At 42.9% G+C, this 21473-nt stretch overlaps 3 protein-coding genes across 3 annotated transcripts; 2 read left to right on the plus strand and 1 right to left on the minus strand.

Moving 5' to 3' along the window:
- Positions 1 to 1028: 1028 nt before the first annotated feature.
- On the plus strand, positions 1029 to 6588 carry LOC128737035 (uncharacterized). Its single transcript, XM_053831581.1, has 2 exons — positions 1029 to 1121; positions 1186 to 6588. The coding sequence occupies exon 2, from the start codon at positions 1212 to 1214 to the stop codon at positions 6300 to 6302; it is 5091 nt and encodes a 1696-aa protein (XP_053687556.1). The 5' UTR covers positions 1029 to 1121; positions 1186 to 1211; the 3' UTR covers positions 6303 to 6588.
- Positions 6589 to 10929: 4341 nt separating this feature from the next.
- Positions 10930 to 13078, plus strand: LOC128735282 (uncharacterized). Its single transcript, XM_053829773.1, has 3 exons — positions 10930 to 12390; positions 12928 to 12965; positions 13018 to 13078. The coding sequence occupies exons 1-3, from the start codon at positions 10930 to 10932 to the stop codon at positions 13076 to 13078; spliced, it is 1560 nt and encodes a 519-aa protein (XP_053685748.1).
- A 1328-nt stretch (positions 13079 to 14406) lies between these two features.
- On the minus strand, positions 14407 to 20335 carry LOC128737033 (uncharacterized). The gene is made up of 2 exons (XM_053831580.1): positions 20163 to 20335; positions 14407 to 20098 (listed from the first exon to the last, which is right to left on the minus strand). Exon 2 carries the CDS (start codon positions 20085 to 20087, stop codon positions 14967 to 14969), a length of 5121 nt encoding a protein of 1706 aa, XP_053687555.1. The 5' UTR covers positions 20088 to 20098; positions 20163 to 20335; the 3' UTR covers positions 14407 to 14966.
- Between the last annotated feature and the right edge of the window lie 1138 nt (positions 20336 to 21473).

Genomic DNA, 21473 nt, shown 5'->3' on the forward strand with positions numbered 1-21473 from the left:
AAATATGATTATACGGGTCGTCCATAAACAAAGGTCCACTGCTGAAAATACGTAAGAGTTAGAAATTTGGAATGTTTAGAAAAGTTACGTGAAATTAATCTATCTTTAATGTTTTGAAACTAAAAAATGGAAAACAAACTTATTTAAAAAATTATTACTTGAATTGTTGTTACGGTATCATCTGAACATTGGACGACCCTTTCAAAAGATGCATCATGTTTTCCGTTTCAGAATATTCCGTTAAGGCGCAATCATTTTTGTCCGTCTAAAATCGCTTTCTGGACCATAGTGCAATGGCGACTTATTTTTCATAATTTGCATTTTCGCAGGTTGGCGGAGCCAAACGAAGTTTGCCGGGCCAAATAGTTAGGAATTAAGCAACTTCACATAGAATTGCGTAGTATTGCATTAGCTTCTCTTGGAATAGCAAAAAAGTTGCTAAGCCAATAATAATCACATTCTAGAAACGGGCACCACCACAGCCACAGAACCACTAAAACGCAATAGCGAACCGCCATTCTCTTCGAGGAAAAGCTACAGTTTTGTTCCAAATTCAACAAATTGTCCATTCATGAAGAACTGTGCTAGGTGTATTTATATTTGGCTATTGTTTTTGTTTTCTTTGCTGGTTTAATATGGATATGCTAAGCTTTAGGATGAGGACTGCGGTAAAACTATGTTGTAGCACACATACCTATTGCATGGAATGAACCTACGTCGGTAATGTCATGAGACTGCGCAAGAATGGCGCACATTCGCAGTCAGGTGGATTCGAGTATTTAGGTTTTGATTATGTTTTCATATCGCATCTTCAACACACGAGTGAGCGGCGCGGAGTCACCGGCATGTCTGTTTGTGTGTTCTAAAATGCACCCTAGCACAGCTTATCAGTTGTAGTGCGAAATCAATTGAGCCAGGAAATATGAATATACATTTCTGCTTTGCTTGTGAACGAGTTAGGACGTTTATCAAAGTACGGAAATTTCCAGACGCCCGCTGAAAGTTTTTAAGGATTTTAATAATTTCATATTAAATCCCCAAAGTGGAGAAGTAATCATAACCGAAAAGCAAAGTGAATTTCATAAAATCGATCAAGTTTCGTGCGCTACGGAATCCGTTCGGTATGGCTGATATTTGCAAAGATGACATCATTGGCGACGTAATATCATTTAATGAACTTACTAGATTATTCCAGAATACCTTCTCGCAATATGGCCTGCACCAGGGAAGAAGGGCTCAAAAAAGTAGGAACCCTTGGAGGAGCCCGTCATGGAGACGCATACCAGGTGCACCTTTTGATGTTTCTCTACGAAAGAGCCGGTTTGGAAACGGGTTATTTGGATTTTAAACTGGCAACGGAATGGAAGGCGGCAGGAAAATTTGATGATGCAACGCTTTCTTGGAAAACTTCTGCAAAAAGTAGTGAAACCAATTGTCTATTTGTTCAAGCGAAATTCAAACACACGCGTACCATTGGACAGCTGGACATCTTTCCTACAGAGAAAAAATCACAGGACAATGGAGAATTTTCTTTATACAAATACGTTATGTCCTTTTCCAACATGGGAAATAATAATGAAAATGTTAGTGGACAAAAGCATTTTGTTATTTACACTAACGCCAACGTGAATTCTAGCGCCGAGTCATGCTTTGTTGAAGCCGACCATCGCACACATAATGCTCTAAATCTTTTGTGGACAGGAAGGAGATTTTTGAAGTTGAAAGCAGGGAAGGAACAAATTGAAAATATATTTCACGTTGCTAATAATGATTTCAATGCCCTGTTCGATGGAATCGCATCAATTTTCTGGGATAATGGCTCAGAACTGAACGTATCCTTGTTCGAAAAGTATCGCGGTGCGTTAAACTGCAAAGTTCTAGTTGTAACTGGCGGTGCAGTTCGATTCACTCCTCGGTTCGTGAATAACAAGAACCTCAACCAGCCGGAACTGCAGCTGCGTGAACGAATTATGGCGCAAGACAAAGATGACGGTATGTTGAAAGCTGCAAGTAAACAACATAAGCAACTCGCGGAAATTTTAAATGCAAATTCCAGACCAAAATGCAAAACTGAGAGTGACCTGCCTCGGTACATCGAAAAATCGGAAGTTGAAGATTTTTTGCAACAACTAACATTCGCCGTTGATCAACCGGATTACAAAGAGCTGGAAAAAATAATAAAAAGCGATTTTCAAAGGCATTCTTCTGTGACGGATTCGTTTTCGAAAAAGTGTTTTGCTGAAATGATGTACACGAAACTTCATCAAGTGATCAACAGCAATCTAGATACTGACCAATTGGAGTTTTTAAAAAACGATCAACTGCAGAATTTGATTCAAGAAGTACGACGTTTAATTAGTGGGCCTAAAACAACAATGCATACAGATATTTTTCAAGCTAAAATGCAAAGTTTGCAGCTGGAGTTCGATCGGATTTATTTACCAAGGTCTTTGAATTTTATTAATCAAAATACAGCAATTATAACCAGCACAGAGCAAGGGTTATTGACGTCTCTAAAGGTGTATCAAGTACTGCGAAATCGAAACTACCGCTACTTCTCATTTCAAGATCTACAACCAGCCGTACTCCAGGAAGAATTGTGCAACGACTTATGCAATACCCAAGCCGATCTATATCTGGTGTTGAAAGATGACAACACGAGGTTTGAGTTCTGCACAAAGCTTGTACACAAAATTTCTTCCAACAGACAAGTGAAAATAATACTACTTACTCACGAGAAGGACTACGCAAAGAAGTTTTTTAGAGAGCACACCTATCAAATTACAGATCACAGTGAAATAAAACAATTGACCATAGAAAGTCGGCAAAAATTGCTTCAAAAGACCATTCTGTTCCAAGGAGTGGAATTGCGATTAGCAGAGCTAACCCATAACGAAGCAAAGCTACCGCTTCCTATAACGAATGAAACTTTCGAAAGGTTGATTCAGGACGAAGTCGTCCAAATTGGACCAGCACTTCCAAAGCAACCAGTCCGATATTATATCGCGCGAACAATCGGATGTCCTCAGCTGTCTTGCTCGACCGAAGATACGGACAGTTCGGAATCCGATCTTGAAGAAACGGAACATCACGGGCTAGGAAAACTCAGTGAAGAAGAGTTCATCGCTGTATCGGACAACCTAGTGACGGTACTATCCACAATGCCTGGCACGGGTAAAAGTACTTTGTGGACGCGTCTGGCACAACTAGCCAAAAGGAAATACAACTCTAAATGGGTTTTGCATATCAAACTGGCAAATTGCTCGGAGCTGCTGTTGTCTTTAACGAAAGCCAACATTGCTGGAGAAGATGAACTTCTGGCGGTGAAATTTCTACAGGATGTCTTCAATTTCAGATCAGAATTCGAAAGATCTCTTCTTGAATATTATCTGAATTACGTACCGAAGTCTGTCTATGTTTTCTTCGATGGATTCGACGAACTACCTTTTGAAACGGTGAAACGAGCAATAAGCATTTTTCAAAGTTTGTCAAATACTCGACTTTTTATCAATACCAGAACCCATCAACAGTCCGTTCTACAGGAACAGCTATCAATACAGCTTTACTCTCTTGAGCCAATTGGCAGAAACGATCAAATTAGGCTTCTTTCAACAAAGTTTCTTGGTTTACCATCGTGTGATAGTGAATATTTCAAACCGGTGAATAACTTTATGAACCAGCTCGCCGACAAACTACAGCGAAATCCTTTGAAAATTGCTGGCCTATTTGTAGGTGAACCATTGATGCTTGACATGTTAGCCGAGGTATATAAACCAACCGTTGATGCATTTCGACTGCAACGGAATCCAACTGTTTTCGACAGCGTTGATCTGGATTCTCTCGACCTAATCGATCTTTTCGAGATGTTTGTTTATAATTGTTTCCAGAACGAGTACGTAGAGAAGCACAGCCTCGATAAAAACAATTTGCACAACAAAAAGTTGCTAGATGAAAATAATATATTGTATCAAGCGTTTCGGAAATTGCACAATTTCGTCGGCTTAGCCAAATTGGTCTCAACCAAGAAAATGAGTTTGATTGTCCCCTGCAAGCAAGAGCGCGAAACTTTCCTGCACCAAATGGAGCACTTGTTGGACTCTAGAATCGTACCCAAGTGCAACAATGAAGTGCCGAATTTCATCCACTCATCGATAGCCGAATTTTTTGCCGCTAGGTGTTTGTTTGAGAATTTCGAACGGATGACCACGGAGCGTGCGAAGAAGATCTTCATTGTAAGCGAACAAACGCGAACCATCAAAAGAAAAAGTTACATAAGTACAACACTGGATCTGTACCACCAGGTACTGAGGGACCACGAGATAGCTCGGAAATTTTTCTTTTTGTGGGCTAAACATAATGAAAAATGTTGGGATAAGCTGGATTCCATGCTTTGGTGCATGCGCCCTTTCCCGCTGCAGTGGGCTTGTGAGCAAAATTTTGAGCAATTAGTGAACCGTTTACTTCAAAACGATTCTTCAATAGCTACCTTTCAAAATAAGGAAAAGAAAACCGCGTTGCATTCCGCCGTGGCTTACGGAAACCCTGTGATCTGTGGGCTTTTAATTGATCATCAGGCGGAGGTCAACGCACGGAACAGGTTTGGACAAGTTCCACTTCATGTGGCTGCCTGGTATGGTCACCATAAGGTAGTGGAACTACTCATTGCGAGAGGTGCTAATGTCGAGGCCGTTGATGGTCGGCGTCGAACTCCGCTACTAATAGCAGCTAACGCTGGTCATTCGGATGTAGTTTGTGTTCTTATTGACAAGAAGTGCAATGTCAACCATCGAAACAAGTGGAATCAAAACGCACTCCACGTTGCTGCTTTCCGAGGCCATACGGATATTGTGCATCTACTAATAGGCCAACAGATCCAGCTAAAAGTTGGAGGCCCCAAAAACTGGTTGAAGTTTCTCGGTCGTCTGAGCTCCAAGCATTTTGATGTCGTTCGTGCATTAGTTCAGTATGGGGCTTCCTGCACGGCTGCTGATAGTTTGTTTTCTACTATTAATTGGGCAATTGAACACGATCATGTCGATGTAATTCGTACCTTGTTGAAAGCTGAAGCGGTCGCTGGAATGTACCCAATTTCGAATTCAGTTGCTCTACTGAATGGCTCGTTGAAAGTGGCTGCGGTCATACTTAACGAAAGGCCAAGCCTTGCTGGTTTGAGCTTTCCCCTACATGCTACAGTCAAAGCTGGTAATTATGCTTGTACCAAAATTCTGCTGGACAAACAAGCAGAAGTGAATGCTATTGATAAAACGGGGAGAACACCACTTGACTGGGCCCTGGTGGAAGGCCGTTCGGATATAAGTTTCTTACTGTTAAAAAATGCTGCGCGAATGAATAAAATTTCAATGTTCGAGGCCATAAATTCATCTCCTGACTGTGCTCGGTTATTGTTTGAAATGGGAAATCGCGACGACATTATAAGGGCAATTGACAGAGATGCAAGACCTGATAGTTGCTCATACTGGTTAGCTGCAAGGAAAGGGTTACCGAAGGAAGCTCTCGCTATTTTAACCTTTAAAAATAACCTAAAAATATTCAAAAATCCTCTGCATGCTGCCGTAACAGTTGGTGGAGTTGATTTGGTGAATTATTTGCTTGAAAATCACGTCGATGTGAATGTGGTAGATGAAAACGGCATAAGTCCATTAGACCTAGCAATTGATTATGGACATGTAGAGGTTGTTGAGGCCCTACTCAAACATTCCGCACATCTGGGTAAAACTTCGTTATTCCGAGCTATCGAGAAAGACCATCAGAACTCATTCAAATGCGTTCAATTATTGTTAGCACACGGAGCTGATCCTAATTCAACAAACACAAATGGTCAGACCGCGCTTCATAGAACTGTCTTTTTGGGCCACCTGGAGAGTGCTGCCGTACTTTTACAGAACGGCGCTTCGATCATAAAAGATACGGAAGGAACAACGCCTCTTCACCTTGCAGCAAAGCAAAATGCATACGAGTTCACTGAATTGTTGGTTAACCGTAAACTTGTGAAAGATTACATAAATGAACCAGACGGTAATGGATGCACAGCGTTACACATTGCCGCTCTATACCAGAGGCGGGTTGTGGCAATTTTACTGATTGATGCTGGTTCCGATGTAAACGCACGAGACCATCTGCAGCGAACACCGTTGCATTATGCATCGGCCATAGGAATTGGAGCTGTTGCGCACATGTTACTCTCGAGAAATGCAGATCCATCCGCGACCGATTGGCAGGGGCTCACATTCACAGACTATCGACGGGGCGAGCGCAAACGTTTGCTGAAACAACGTACTTGATCTTTGTAGGTACCACCGTTTAACATTACCGTTGTCATCCATCGGATTCTTCATTCATCGTTAGACGAAAGTTTTATCTAGAGATGCCAATACCGGGAGGTATTTTGAAAACCCGTGCTTTAAAAGCTTTACCAGCGATTCAGGCTTCTTGAGTTGTTATTTGATCATGCAAAAAAATACCGAAAATACCGGTTTTTGGTCTTGGAAAAGGTAATACCGGTTAAGCCGGTATAGCATCCCTAGTTTTATCGTAGTATTTTTTACTGGAAGGCTAGAAAGAAAAATTTCTTATATCAAAATATTCATTTTCTAATTTATGTCTAACAAAAACACTATTAAAGAAAATAAACCTATGACAAATTATTCCAATCATTCCTAGTCCATTTGATTTGTTAGAAAGTAGAAAACTTGAAAGAATTGCAGTTCATGCGTCGACAACATTCCAGCCAACAGTTTTGTTCGTAAGTTTCGTTTAAATTTGCAACTGAGATTTATGACCATTGACCCAGTGTGCCTCACCGGGCGTTTTAAATTTGTTATCAAGTTTTAAACGTCTACCTACATCAAGCAAACGCTTCTTCTCTTACCACGCTCGTATAATAGTTTTTCTTTCGTATGATTATTTTTGCTAGCCTTACTGATGCAGTCAATACAATCTAAAGGGTGAACACGGAATTATAATAATTACAGCTGGCAATAACTTTTTTTTCATACTGGGTGTTGGCAATCAGGCAAAAGAGTTGGGCTACGATCTGCTCGTCGATCACGATCGTGCTGGTTGCTAGATGTGCCACTCTCAACTGCTCGACTTATGCTGCACTAAGTGCACAAAGAAGCGCCATACAATTGGCTCGATTAATAGCGCGGTGATTGATAGTACTGATCCCACTTATAATACGATTGGGCTTTGGCAATAAATTTCTTGGAATCAAATAATTTATAAAAGTTTAATTGTAACTACGATATAGTGAAGCTAATTACTTACTTACTTACTTACTTACTTACTTAGGTGGCTTGCCGTCCTAAGACAAAGCCTGTTGAACAAAGTTTCTCCATGTAACTCGGTTGAGGGCTACCGCTCTCCGATTCCTCGGACATCGAGTACTCTCCGCCAGATCTCGCTCCACCTGGTCTAACCATGTTGCTCGCTGCGCTCCTGGTCGCCTTGTTCCTATCGGATTTGAGGCGAACACCATCTTTGCAGGGTAGTTGTCCGGCAGTCTTGCAACATGCCCTGCCCATCGCATCCGTCCAGCTTTAGCTACCTTCTGGATACTGGGTTCGCCATAGAGCTGTGCGAATTCATGGTTCATCCTCCGCCTCCATACTCCGTTTTCCTGTACGCCGCCGAAGATCGTTCTTAGTACTCGTCGTTCGAAAACTCCGAGCACTCGCTGGTCCTCCTCGAGCATTGTCCATGTTTCATGCCCGTAGAGAACAACCGGTCTAATAAACGTCTTGTACAGGGTGCACTTTGTACGGGGACTTAGTCTGCTCGACCGCAATTACTTGTGGAGCCCATAGTAAGCACGACTTCCGCTGATAAGGCGCCTCCGAATCTCACGGCTGGTATCATTGTCCGCCGTTACCGCCGTGAGCCAAGGTAGACAAATTCATCGACTACCTCAAACTCATCGCCGTCGATCAATATGCTACTTTGTTTTAGACGTATTTACCTTTAACTTCGCGCTTTAGTCTGGTGTGGTGGTGTTCTGCCGATAATATCCATGTCATCGGCAAAGCAGACGAATTGACTAGATTTGTTGAATATCGTTCCCCACGTGTTGATATCCGCTCGGTTCATAACACCTTGTGGCGCTATGTTGAACAGCAGGCATGAAAGACCATCAATTTGACGAAGCCCTCTGTGTGATTCGAATGAACTTGACAATCCACCCGAAATCCGAACACAGCACTGTGTACCATCCATCGTAGATTTAATCAGTTTGATGAGCTTCCTGGGGAAGCTGTTCGTTCATGATTTTCCATAGCTCTTTCCGGTCGATGGTATCATATGCGGCTTTGAAGTCAACGAACAAATGATGCGTGGGAACTCTGTATTCACGTCCCTTTTGGAGGATTTGCCGCAGTGTAAATATTTGATCCGTTGTAGACCGACCTTCGACGAAGCCGGCTTGATAAGTTCCCACAAATCTACTCGCAATTGGTGACAGACGGCGGAAAATGAGTTGGGACAGCACTTTATGGGCGGCATTGAGAACGGTGATCGCTCGATAGTTCTCACAGTCCAACTTGTCGCCCTTTTTATAGAACGGGCAGATAACCCCATCTTGGTGTAGACAAACTGCCAGCTTTTCTGGTCCCATTTTAATAAGCTCCGCTCCGATGCCATCTTTTCCAGCTGACTTGTTGTTCTTTAGCTACATGATGGCCTCCTTAACTTTACCTATTGTTGCCACTGGGCACACTGCCTCAGATTGTTGATGCGCAGGGTTGGTTTAGACGAACGCTCGCAGCGAGCCCGTCAAATGTGACACTTGACAGCCGTCAGTAGACGGAAGTAAAAGGGGAACGAGAACTTGGCACAGTCGATGAATCCACTCGTGGTGATCACACTTAAAACTGTAATATGTTAAAACCTAAAGCTATATACAATTAGAATTATACACGATATTATACGCTACATTGTTAAAATAGGCTAAATTGGTTATTCTAACATAAAACATAACAGTGAGTAACACAAAGTTTGAATAGATAAAATTAATTAAAATTAGTACGGGTTGCAGGTTATTTCTAAAATTACATATTTGTCTAAAGTGGTTAGTTGGATTAAGTCCGGTAAAGATACCGAAAGTGTAAGTTAATACGATTTGTTCTGTAATCTCTCTAATAAAAATATTCTTGCAGTTTAAAGCTGCATTACACCGTATATTGGTTTGTGCTGCTGAGAACCCGGTGTCCGGATTGATTAGTCTCTTTACTCCCCGCGCCAACATAACCTTTAAAACTCGGTAAGAGTTGGCAAGTACTATGAAACTGGGTTACTGTGGAAATGTGATGATGTGGAGTTGCCAGATAGCTATGCAATGGCTTTACGCAGACTGGAATGCCTGGAGCGCAGGATGGTCAGAAATCCGTCACTGAAGGATAATTTACATCGACAAATTGAGGAATATCAGCAAAAGGGCTATGCGCATCGGGCCAGCGATACGGAGTTGAAGGAAGCAAATCCCAAGAGAGTCTGGTATCTGCCATTGGGAGCGGTGGTTAACCCGAAAAAACCAGACAAAGTGCGCCTCATCTGGGACGCAGCGGCGGTGGTCAATGGGATCTCACTAAACTCCATGCTCCTCAAGGGACCGGACCAGTTAACATCGTTAGCAGGAGTTCTTTTCCGGTTTCGACAATATGCGGTGGCAGTCTCAGCGGACATCAAGGAGATGTTTCACCAAGTGAGGATCAGGGAAGCTGACCGACACTCACAGAGATTTCTTTGGCGCGATGAACCCTCGAAACCACCGAGAATCTTCCTCATGGACGTAGCAACGTTCGGATCCACCTGTTCACCAGCGTCAGCGCAATACGTTAAAAATCAGAACGCTGCTGAGTTCGCAAAAGAACAACCCAAAGCGGTCGGAGATATTGTGCATAATACTTACGTAGATGATTATTTGACTAGTTACGGTTCGGAAGTAGAAGCTACCAAAGTAGCGGTACAAGTGCGGGAGATTCAACTAGCGGGAGGCTTTCTGCTGCGAAATTGGCAGTCTAATAGTGCCTTTGTGATTGACGCTTTGGGTGAGCCACCGAAGACGGATGCTCGGCATTTGTTTATGGACAAAAGCAAGGACTACGAACGAGTATTGGGCATGCTTTGGCTGACAGATGCGGACATGCTCAGTTTTTGCACACAATTGAAGGACGAAGTGAGGATTATTATGGATAGTGATACCCCGCCTACGAAAAGACAGGTTCTGCGATGCTTAATGAGCTTCTTCGACCCACTGGGATTGTTGAGCTTCCTGATGGTGCACGGTAAAATATTGCTGCAAGATATATGGCGAGCCGGGATAGAATGGGATCAGAAGGTGAATGAAGACCAATGGGAACGCTGGCAAAGATGGACAGCTCTATTACGGCGTATATCTGAAATCAAGATTCCTCGCTGCTATTTCAAGAGTGCTACTGTTCACCATTATCGTGCACTGGAACTACACGTGTTCGTCGACGCGAGTGAAGTTGCGTATGCAGCTGTTGCATATTTTCGCATAGTTAGCGCTGATGGAACCCCAATTTGTACCTTGGTGGCGGCGAAGACTAAAGTCGCGTCCTTAAAACCATTATCGATACCGCGACTGGAACTTCAGGCTGCCACTCTCGGAGTTCACCTGATGCGCTATGTTCAGGAGTCCCATTCTGTGGAGGTAGCAGAGCGGTTTGGTCGGATTCAGCTACGGTCCTAGCTTGGCTGAGAGCGGATCCTAGGAAATACAAACAGTACATCGCTTGCAAGATAGGAGAAATTCTGGTGGCAACCGAACTAAAAGAATGGCGGTGGGTACCATCGAAGTCGAACCCGGCGGACTTAGCTACAAAGTGGGGAAACGGCCCATCTTTAGATGTCAAAGGCTTGTGGTTTAAAGGGCCTACTTTCTTGTACCAAACTATGGACGCGTGGCCGAAACTGCGAATATCTGAACGTATTGTTGAAGAAGAGCTGAGAGCTTGCCACATTCACGGTAGCCCAGTTATAGAGTCAACGTTGGTGGACTGCGAGCGATTCTCGAAATGGGAGCGAATGGCCAGGGCTACAGCCTACGCGTACAGATTTGTGACTAACGTTAAGCGGAAGCCTCACGGTGAAGTGAGAAGTTTTGGATACCTCACACAAGAAGAACTTCGGAAGGCGGAATCGATCCTAGTTGGAATGGCGCAACGACAGACTTATCGAGAGGAAATAGAAGTCCTCATACATAACCGAGACCGGCCAATGGCAGAGCAGCAGTCTCTAGATACGCGTAGCGCGTTGTATGGTTTAACACCGTTCGTTGATGAATCAGGCGTTGTTCGAATAGACGGACGGATTGGTGCAGCGAAGTACGTGAGAGCTGAAACAAGGTTTCCGGCCATTCTACCCAGAAATCACCGGGTGACGATGCTTCTCATAGATGCCTATCATCGAAAATTTCAACACGCGAATGCGGAGACGGTAGTGAATGAGATACGGCAAGCATATCATGTTCCGCGACTTAGGGCCGTTGTGCGGAAGATTGGGAATGGATGCATAGTCTGCAAACTGCGAAAAGCAGTGCCTTTCGTCCCACGTATGGCGTCACTTCCTCCAGCGCGCCTGGCTGCATTTGTCAGACCGTTCACCTATGTCGGATTAGATTTCTTTGGGCCGTTGGTGGTGAAGATAGGACGCAGTAGTGCCAAGCGGTGGATCGCCCTCTTCACCTGCCTCACTATTCGTGCAGTGCATTGCGAGGTGGTCTGCAGTCTTTCTACGGATGCCTGCATAAAAGCCATTCGCCGTTTTGTGTGTCGTCGGGGAGCTCCAGCAGAAATATACTCGGACAACGGGACCAATTTTCACGGTGCTGAGCGTGTGCTGATGAAGGAGATTCAGCAGGACGTTGCTGCATCATACACTAGTACTACAACCGAATGGTTCTTCATTCCACCTTCGTCGCCGCATTTTGGAGGAGCATGGGAACGTATGGTGCGTTCAGTGAAACAGGCCATGCTGGGCGCGTACGATTTTAATCGTAAGCTGGACGACGAATCGTTGCGTACATTCGTCACGGAAGCGGAGAGCATCGTGAATAATCGACCACTTACATATCTGCCTCTGGATGCGGAAGAGAGCGTAGCATTAACTCCCAACCATTTCCTCCTTGGGAGCTCGAATGGTGTTCGACAGGCTGCCGTGAAACCTACCGTTAACTGCGACGTGGTGAGGAAATCTTTCGAAATGATCAAACAGGAGCTGGACTACTTCTGGAAGAGGTGGATCAGAGAAATGTTGCCCACGCTAACGAGAAGAACTAAGTGGTTTGGTGAGGTGAAGATGGTGGCAGTTGGCGATCTAGTGCTAATCGTGGACGATGGAAAGAGAAACTGTTGGGTCAGGGGGCGAGTAATCGAAGTCTTGCCTGGAAGCGATGGTAGAGTGCGCCAAGCTGTTGTGAAAACTGCGAGGGGTCTTTTGCGGAGGTCTGTTGCTAAGCTAGCTGTCTTGGATGTTATGAGTGATGGTAAAACTGGGACCGGTGGCCAGTGTTACGGGGGGGAGGATGTTGCCACTGGGCACACTGCCTCAGATTGTTGATGCGCAGGGTTGGTTTAGACGAACGCTCGCAGCGAGCCCGTCAAATGTGACACTTGACAGCCGTCAGTAGACGGAAGTAAAAGGGGAACGAGAACTTGGCACAGTCGATGAATCCACTCGTGGTGATCACACTTAAAACTGTAATATGTTAAAACCTAAAGCTATATACAATTAGAATTATACACGATATTATACGCTACATTGTTAAAATAGGCTAAATTGGTTATTCTAACATAAAACATAACAGTGAGTAACACAAAGTTTGAATAGATAAAATTAATTAAAATTAGTACGGGTTGCAGGTTATTTCTAAAATTACATATTTGTCTAAAGTGGTTAGTTGGATTAAGTCCGGTAAAGATACCGAAAGTGTAAGTTAATACGATTTGTTCTGTAATCTCTCTAATAAAAATATTCTTGCAGTTTAAAGCTGCATTACACCGTATATTGGTTTGTGCTGCTGAGAACCCGGTGTCCGGATTGATTAGTCTCTTTACTCCCCGCGCCAACACCTATCGTTGGGGCTGGCACCTCTTCCCCGTTTGTTGCACCGTCGAAATCGTTTTCCTCGCCGCCAAGGTTCTCCGCCTGGGCGCCATTCAGGTGTTCGTGGAAGTGCTGCTTCCACCTATCGGTCACCTCACGATCGTCCGTCAGAATACTGCCAGTCTTATCCCGACATATTTCGGCTCGAGGCACAAAGCCTTTGTGGGATCCGTTTAGTTTCTGGTAGAACTTTCGCGTTTCCTGAGAACGATGCAGCCACCCAAATTCTGTATATTCCTGCTCTTCCCAGTAGCGCTTTTTCTCCCGAAAGATTTGGTTTTGCTGCATCTTCTTCTGTTTGTGTCTTTTCACGTTCTGACGTGTGGCACTGAGCATCTTGGCCGCCCGCGCAGCGTTCTCCTCACCCATTACTCTCCTACTTAATTCTACTATGTATATTTATTCTTGACAGAAACGTATTTCGCCTGCGACTTGCCAGGCTTCATCAGTGTCTGTTTTCGAACTCGAACTCGAACTCGAAAGCTGACACTGATGAAGACTGGCAAGTCGTAGGCGAAATACGTATCTGTCAAGACAAAAAAAACATAGGGATCATTCAACGCAACACTGCTGCTCAAAAATATCTTTTTCGAATTCCTTGGGTAATTTCCTTTGAAAATATGAAAATAGTGTCTTTCTAAACGTAATATTACCGGAGATATAAGCAAAAGAAAATAAGAGGTTTTGACAAAAACGAATATTTGTCTTAAAAATGGAAGTGCTCCCTCCAATGTCCGATCGGCACAAGATTTTGGATTTTTACTTTCTGATCGAAAACGAACAATCTGGCAAAATTTGGTTCAAATTCGTGCAGGTCGATTACACGTTTGAACTTTTTCTCGGCCACTTGACTTGGTATGACCCATAGTAGAATTAAATTGGACAAGTTTTCTTTTTATTTAATTCCAGGTTTTATTACGGTTTTATAGCTAGCTGCAAGTGGATTTAGACCAAAAACCAGAGGTAATGGTTAATACCGCATTAAACCCCATATAAAATTCAAGTAAAACCAAGTGGCTTTAGGATTGTTACTTGGGAGTACAGCACTGCCGGTAGGGTTGCACCTTCTTCTGCTGTGCCATGGCATGGGTTAGTGTAACAAAAACGAGTTCATATTCAAGGAAGGATAAAATAGAACGTAGAGGTTTACAAAGACGGTGAATCATTAAAAGAATACGACGTAGGTGAAAGATCATCGGTTCGGAAAGGAAAGACAATTTATTACAATTATTATAATGAAAATGCGTTATACAATGTTAGACCAATATATAATACTAGCTGTAGCGCGTCGCCTCGCGTCTAATTGAGAGCAAATTGGAGGTACGCTGTGTAACGCTAACGCTATGTAACTCTATGAGGTGCAACTACGTTACTTTTGCTCGTCTCGAATGTAATCTGGTATGATTGGTTTGAGTCTTTGCTTAATGTGGGCGATTATTACCACGAAAATGCATATCGCGCCCTTCGTTTTGGCGACAGACATAAGCCTATTATATTTATGATTTATGATGATAATGCCTATATACAAAGGGGGATGGGACCTGCATTAAGCTATCATATATGTGGACGGCTGAATGATGCAGTGGATGCCAGCCGAATTCCTTAAGCTCTGAAACAAATATGACACGCCCTTCTCACAAAAAAGACCATCACGTGGGTTAAAGCTGGACCATGGAAGTATCCTGGACCCTTACTACTATTACTTTTAGGTACTACTATAAATTTGAAAATGATTTTTTTAATATAAGAAATCTTTTACTCTAAGCTTCTAGTAAGAAATATCTAATAATTAACGAAGAACCCGATGTTGAGTGATACATCAAAGATCAAGACCAACGGGAAGCAGCTTCCAACGAACGTTTGCACTCACGCCGACGATATTCTGTGAATGTTAGACCCTGCCAATCGGTCGCGCGTGGATCTGCATTTCTCATGAGTAACATTTGCGCTACAGCACCAACTTCTCGGACGGAAGCCAAATGCAAAGGTGTTCGCTGCAGATCGTCTCGTGCGTTTACATCGGAACCAGCATCAATCAGTAATAGTGCCACATCCAACCTTTGGTACAGAGCGGCAAGGTGTAACGCTGTGCTTCCATATTCGTCAGTTTCGTTTATGTAATCTTTCACATGTTTACAGTTAACCAGTAGTTCGGTGATTTCGTATGCATTTTGCTTTGCTGCAAGGTGCAGAGGCGTTCTTCCTGTCGAATCCTTTACGATCGAAGCGCCGTTCTGTAGAAGTACGGCAGCACTCTCCAGGTGGTCCAAGAAGACAGCTCTATGAAGCGCCGACTGACCGTTTTTGTTTGTTGAATCGGGATCAGCCCCGTATGCTAACAATAGTTGAACACATTTGGATGAGTTATGATGGGTTTTCTCGATAGCTCGAAACAATTCAGTTTTACCCAGATGGGCGGAATGTTTGAGTAGGGTCTCAACAACCTCCACATGTCCGTAATCAATTGCTAGGTCTAATGGACTTATGCCGTCTTCATCTACCGCATTCACATTAACGTGATTTTCGAGCAAATAATCCACCAAATCAACTGCGCCTAGTGTTGCGGCAGCATGCAGTGGATTTTGGAATATTTTTAGGTCGTTTTTAATGCTCAAAATAGCGAGAGCTTCCTTCGGTAATCCTTTCCTTGCAGCTAACCAGTATGAGCAACGATCAGGTCTTGCATCTCTGTCAATTGCCCTTATAATGTCGTTGCGATTTCCCATTTCAAACAATAACCGAGCACAGTCAGGAGATGAATTTATGGCCTCGAACATTGAAATTTTATTCATTTGCGCAGCATTTTTTAACAGTAAGAAACTTATTTCCGTATGGCCTTCCACCAGGGCCCAGTCAAGTGGTGTTCTCCCCGTTTTATCAATAGCATTCACTTCTGCTTGTTTGTCCAGCAGAATTTTGGTACAAGCATAATTACCAGCTTTGACTGTAGCATGTAGGGGAAAGCTCAAACCAGCAAGGCTTGGCCTTTCGTTAAGTATGGCCGCAGCCACTTTGAACGAGCCATTCAGTAGAGCAACTGAATACGAAATTGGGTACATTCCAGCGACCGCTTCAGCTTTCAACATGGTACGAATTACATCGACATGATCGTGTTCAATTGCCCAATTAATAGTAGTACGCAAATTATCAGCAGCCGTGCAGGAAGCCGTCTCATACTGAACTAATGCACGAACGACATCAAAATGCTTGGAGCTAATCAGACGACCGAGAAACTTCAACCAGTTTTTGGCGCCTCCAACTTTTAGCTGGATCTGTTGGCCTATTAGTAGATGCACAATATCCGTATGGCCTCGGAAAGCAGCAACGTGGAGTGCGTTTTGATTCCATTTGTTTCGATGGTTGACATTGCACTTCTTGTCAATAAGAACACGAACTACATCCAAATAACCAGCGTAAGCTGCTATTAGTAGCGGAGTCCGACGCAGGTCATCAACGGCCTCGACATTAGCACCTCTCGCAATGAGTAGTTCCACTACCTTATGGTGACCATTCCAGGCCGCCACATGAAGTGGAACTTGTCCAAACCTGTTCCGTGCGTTGACTTTCGCCTGATGATCAATTAGAAGCCCACAGATCACAGGGTTTCCGTGAGCCACGGCGGAATGCAACGCGGTTTTCTTTTCCTTATTTTGAAAGGTAGCTATTGAAGAATCGTTTTGAAGCAAACGGTTCACTAATTGTTCAAAATTTTGCTCACAAGCCCACAGCAGCGGGAAAGGGCGCATGCACCAAAGCAAGGAATCCAGCTTATCCCAACATTTTTCATTATGTTTAGCCCACAAAAAGAAAAATATCCGAGCTATCTCGTGGTCCCTCAGTACCTGGTGGTACAGATCCAGTGTTGTACTTATGTAACTTTTTCTTTTGATGGTTCGCGTTTGTTCGCTTACAATGAAGATCTTCTTCGCATGCTCCTGGGTCATCCGTTCGAAATTCTCAAACAAACACCTAGCGGCAAAAAATTCGGCAATCGATGAGTGGATGAAATTCGGCACTTCATTGTTGCACTTGGGTACGATTCTAGAGTCCAACAAGTGCTCCATTTGGTGCAGGAAACTTTCGCGCTCTTGCTTGCAGTGGACAATCAAACTCATTTTCTTGGTTGAAACTAATTTGGCTAAGCCGACGAAATTGTGCAATTTGCGAAACCCTTGATACAATATATTGTTTTCATCTAGCAACTTTTTGTTGTGCAAATTGTTTTTATCGAGGCTGTGCTTCTCTACGTACTCGTTCTGGAAGCAATTATAAACAAACATCTCGAAAAGATCGATTATGTCGACAGAATCCAGATCGACGCTGTCGAAAACAGTTGGATTCCGGTGCAGTCGAAATGTATCGACGGTTGGTTTAAATACCTCGGCTAACATGTTAAGCATCAATGGTTCTCCTACAAATAGGCCAGCAATTTTCAAAGGATTTCGATGTAGTTTGTCGGCCAGTTGATTCACAAAGTTAGTCACCGGTTTAAAGTAATCAGCATCAGATGGTGGAAAACCAAGAAGATTTTTTAGAAGCCTAATTTGATCGTTCCGGCCGATTGGCTCAAGGGAGTAAAGCTGTATTGATAGCTGTTCCTGAAGATCGGACTGTTGATGGGTTCTGGTATTGATAAAAAGTCGAGTATTCGACAAACTTTGAAAAATGCTTATTGCTCGTTTCACCGTTTCAAAAGGTAGTTCGTCGAATCCATCGAAGAAAACATAGACAGACTTCGGTACGTAATTCAGATAATACTCAAGAAGAGATCTTTCGAACTCGGATCTGAAATTGAAGACATCCTGTAGAAATGTCACCGCCAGAAGTTCATCATCTCCAGCAATTTTGGCCTTCGTAAGAGATAACAGCAGCTCCGAACAATCTGCCAGTTTGATATGCAAAATCCATTTAGAGTTGTATTTCCTTTTGGCAAGTTGCGCCAGACGCGTCCACAGGGTACTTTTACCCGTGCCAGGCGTTGCGGATAGTACCGTCACTAGGTTGTCCGATACGGCGATGAACTCTTCTTCACTGAGTTTTCCTAGCCCGTGATGTTCCGTTTCTTCCAGATCGGATTCCGAGCTGTCCGTATCTTCAGTCGAGCAGGACAACTGAGAACATACGATCGTGCGCGCGATATAATACCGGACTGGCTGCTTTGGAAGTGCAGGTCCAATTTGGATGGTTTCGTCCTGAATCAGCCCTTCGAAAGTTTCATTCGCTATGGGAAGTGGGACGTTCGCTGCGGTATGAGATAGCTCTGCTAATCGCAATTCCGCCCCTTGGAACAGAATGGTCTTCTGTAACAATGTTTGCTGACTTTTTATGGTCAATTGTTTTATTTCACTGTGATCTGTAATCTGTTGAAAGGTGTGCTCGCCGAAAAACTTCTCTGCGTAGTCCTTTTCGTGAGTAAGTAGTATTATTTTCACTTGTCTGTTGGAAGCAATTTTGTCTACAAGCTTTGTGCAGAACTCAAACCTCGTGTTGTCATCTTTCAACACCAAGTATAGATCGGTCTGGGTATTGCATAAGTTGTTGCACAATTCTTCCTCGAGTGCGGCTGGTTGTAGATCTTGAAATGAGAAGTAGCGGTAGTTTCGATTGCGCAGTACTTGATACACCTTTAGAGACGTCAATAACCCTTGCTCTGTGCTGGTTATAATTGCTGTATTTTGCTTAATAAAATTCAAAGACCTTGGTAAATGAATTTGATCGAACTCCAGCTGTAAACTTTGCATTTTAGCTTGAAAAATATCTGTATGCATTGTTATTTTGGGCCCACTAATTAAGCGACGTACTTCTTGAATCAAATTTTGCAGTTGATCGTTTTCTAAAAACACCAATTGGTCAGTATCTAGATTGCTGTTGATCACTTGATGAAGTTTCGTGTACATCATTTCAGCAAAACACTTTTTCGAACACGAATCCGTCACAGAAGAATGCCTTTGAAAATCAATTTTTATTGCTTTGTCCAGATCTTTGTAATCCGGTTGATCAACGGCGAATGTTAGCTGTTGCAAGAATTCTTCAACTTCCGATTTCTCGATGTACCGAGGCAGGTCATTCTCAGTTTTGCATTTTGGTTTGGAATGTGCAATTAAAATTTCCGCGAGTTGCTTATGTTGTTTACTTGCAGCTTTCACCATATCGTAATTCCTATCTTGCTCCATAATTCGTTGACGCAGCCGCAGTTCCGATTGGTTAAGTTTCTTGTTTTTTACGAATTGAGGTGCGAATCGAACGGCACTGCCAGTTACAACCAAAACTTTGCTGTTTAGCGCACCGCGATACTTTTCAAACAAGGACACGTCAAGTTCTGAACCGTTATCCCAGAAAACTGATACGATTCCATCAGACAATGCGTTGAAATCATGATTGGCAACGTGTAATATTTTTTCAATTTGTTCCTTCTCTGCTTTCAACTTCAAAAACCTCCTACCAGTCCGCAAAAGATTTAGAGCATTATCTGTGCGATGGTCCACTTCAAAAAAGCATGACTCGACGCTAGAATCCACTTTGGCATTGGTGTAAATAACAAAATGCTTTTGTCCACTAACATCATTGTTGTTGCCAATGCGGGAAAACGACATAAGGTATTTAAATATGGAAAAATCTCCACTGTCCTGTAACTTTTTCTCTGCTGGAAAGATATCCAGCAGCCCTATGGTACGCCTGTGTTTGAATTTCACTTGAATAAATAGCCAATTTGTTTCACTTTCCCTGTTTGCTGAAGTTTTCCAACACAGGGTTGCATCATCGAATTTTTCTGCCGCTTTCCATTCCGTCGCCAGCCGGAAATCCAAGTAACCCGTCTCCAAACCGGCTCTTTCGTAGAGAAGCATCAGCAGGTGCACCTGGTATGCGTCTCCATGGCGAGATCCTCCAAGGGTTCCTACTTTTTTGAGCCCGTCTTCCCTGGTGCAGGCCATATTGCGAGAAGGCATTCTGGAATAATCTAGTAAGTTCATTAAATGATATTACGTCGACCATGATGTCATCTTTGCAAATATCAGCCATACCGAACGGATTCCGTAGTGTCCGAACTTGAGTGATTTTATGAAATTCACTTTGCTCTCCGCTTATAATAACTTTTGCACTTTCGGGATTTGATATGAAATTATTAAAATCCTTAAAAACTTCCAGCCAGCGTCTAGAAATTTCCGTACTTTTATAAACGTCCTAACTCGTTCAGAAGCAAAACAGAAGTGTACTTCCTGGCTCGATTGATTTCGCACTACAACTGATAAGCTGTATGAGGGTGCATTTGAGCACAAACAGAACTGCCGGCGACTCTGCGCCGCTCGCTCATGTGTTGAAGATGCGATATAAAAACATAAACAAAACCTACACCAATCCAGCTGAGTGCGAATGTGCACCTTTCTCGCGCAGTCTCATGCCTGAGTAGGTTCATACAAAATAACAGTTCTTAATTAGCATTCCTCATACTTATGTTAAACCATACTAAACAGTGTAGTTCTGTTTTAGAACAAAAAAAAATAGCCAAACATAAATACATTTAGCGCAGCTCTTGAATGGACAGTTCGTTGAATTTGGAACAAAACTGTAGCTTTTCCTCGAAGAGAACATTCACCATCCGGTGGCTCGGTATTACGTTTTAGACGTTTTTTTGGCTGTGATGGTGCCCGTTTTAAGAACGTGTTTATTGGCTGAGCAACTTTTTCGCTATTCCAATCCAAGTGAAGCTAATGCAATACTACGCAATTCGATTCGATGTGAATAGTGGCTAGAATTTCTATAATGGACCCGTTCGCTATCCTATTGTAAACCTCAAGGTCCATAAAAGGAAAACGGACATTCCAATCTGTTTTAAAAAATGTGTAAAATATAGAGATTTGCAACATAAATTGACATTGTTTAGGCTTAATCGAAAGTTACTCGTATTGTGAGTGCCATCGGTTGCTTGTTTAGCGTAACAAGTTTAACATAATTCGTGGAAGAAAACTACTCCACTAATGGTTAATTTACCCTAGTTGGTCCGGAAAACTTCACATTGCCACAAATTGAGCCACACATGTCCGAAATTGTAGACTACGGAAGTACTCAAAGTACAATTTAAGATTTGCACTTTTTAAAGAAAATTAGTCATTGATGGACCATGCTAAACCATGAGTTAGAAATGGCAATTTTTCGAAAATCTTCTCGAAAATCGAAAAATTAATTGCCAAACATTCGTTGGAAATACGTGGAAAATGTTGATTTTTCATTTCGCAGTACACAGCAGTTGAACTGGTTGTCAATTTATTTTTTGTGAGAGTAAACTCGATGAATTTAGGTTTCGCCTAAGTGTGAATGTGTGTCATTCTCAAGTA

The sequence above is a fragment of the Sabethes cyaneus genome, chromosome 2 (genome assembly GCF_943734655.1).
Source record: "Sabethes cyaneus chromosome 2, idSabCyanKW18_F2, whole genome shotgun sequence".
In the NCBI taxonomy this organism is placed as follows: domain Eukaryota; kingdom Metazoa; phylum Arthropoda; class Insecta; order Diptera; family Culicidae; genus Sabethes; species Sabethes cyaneus.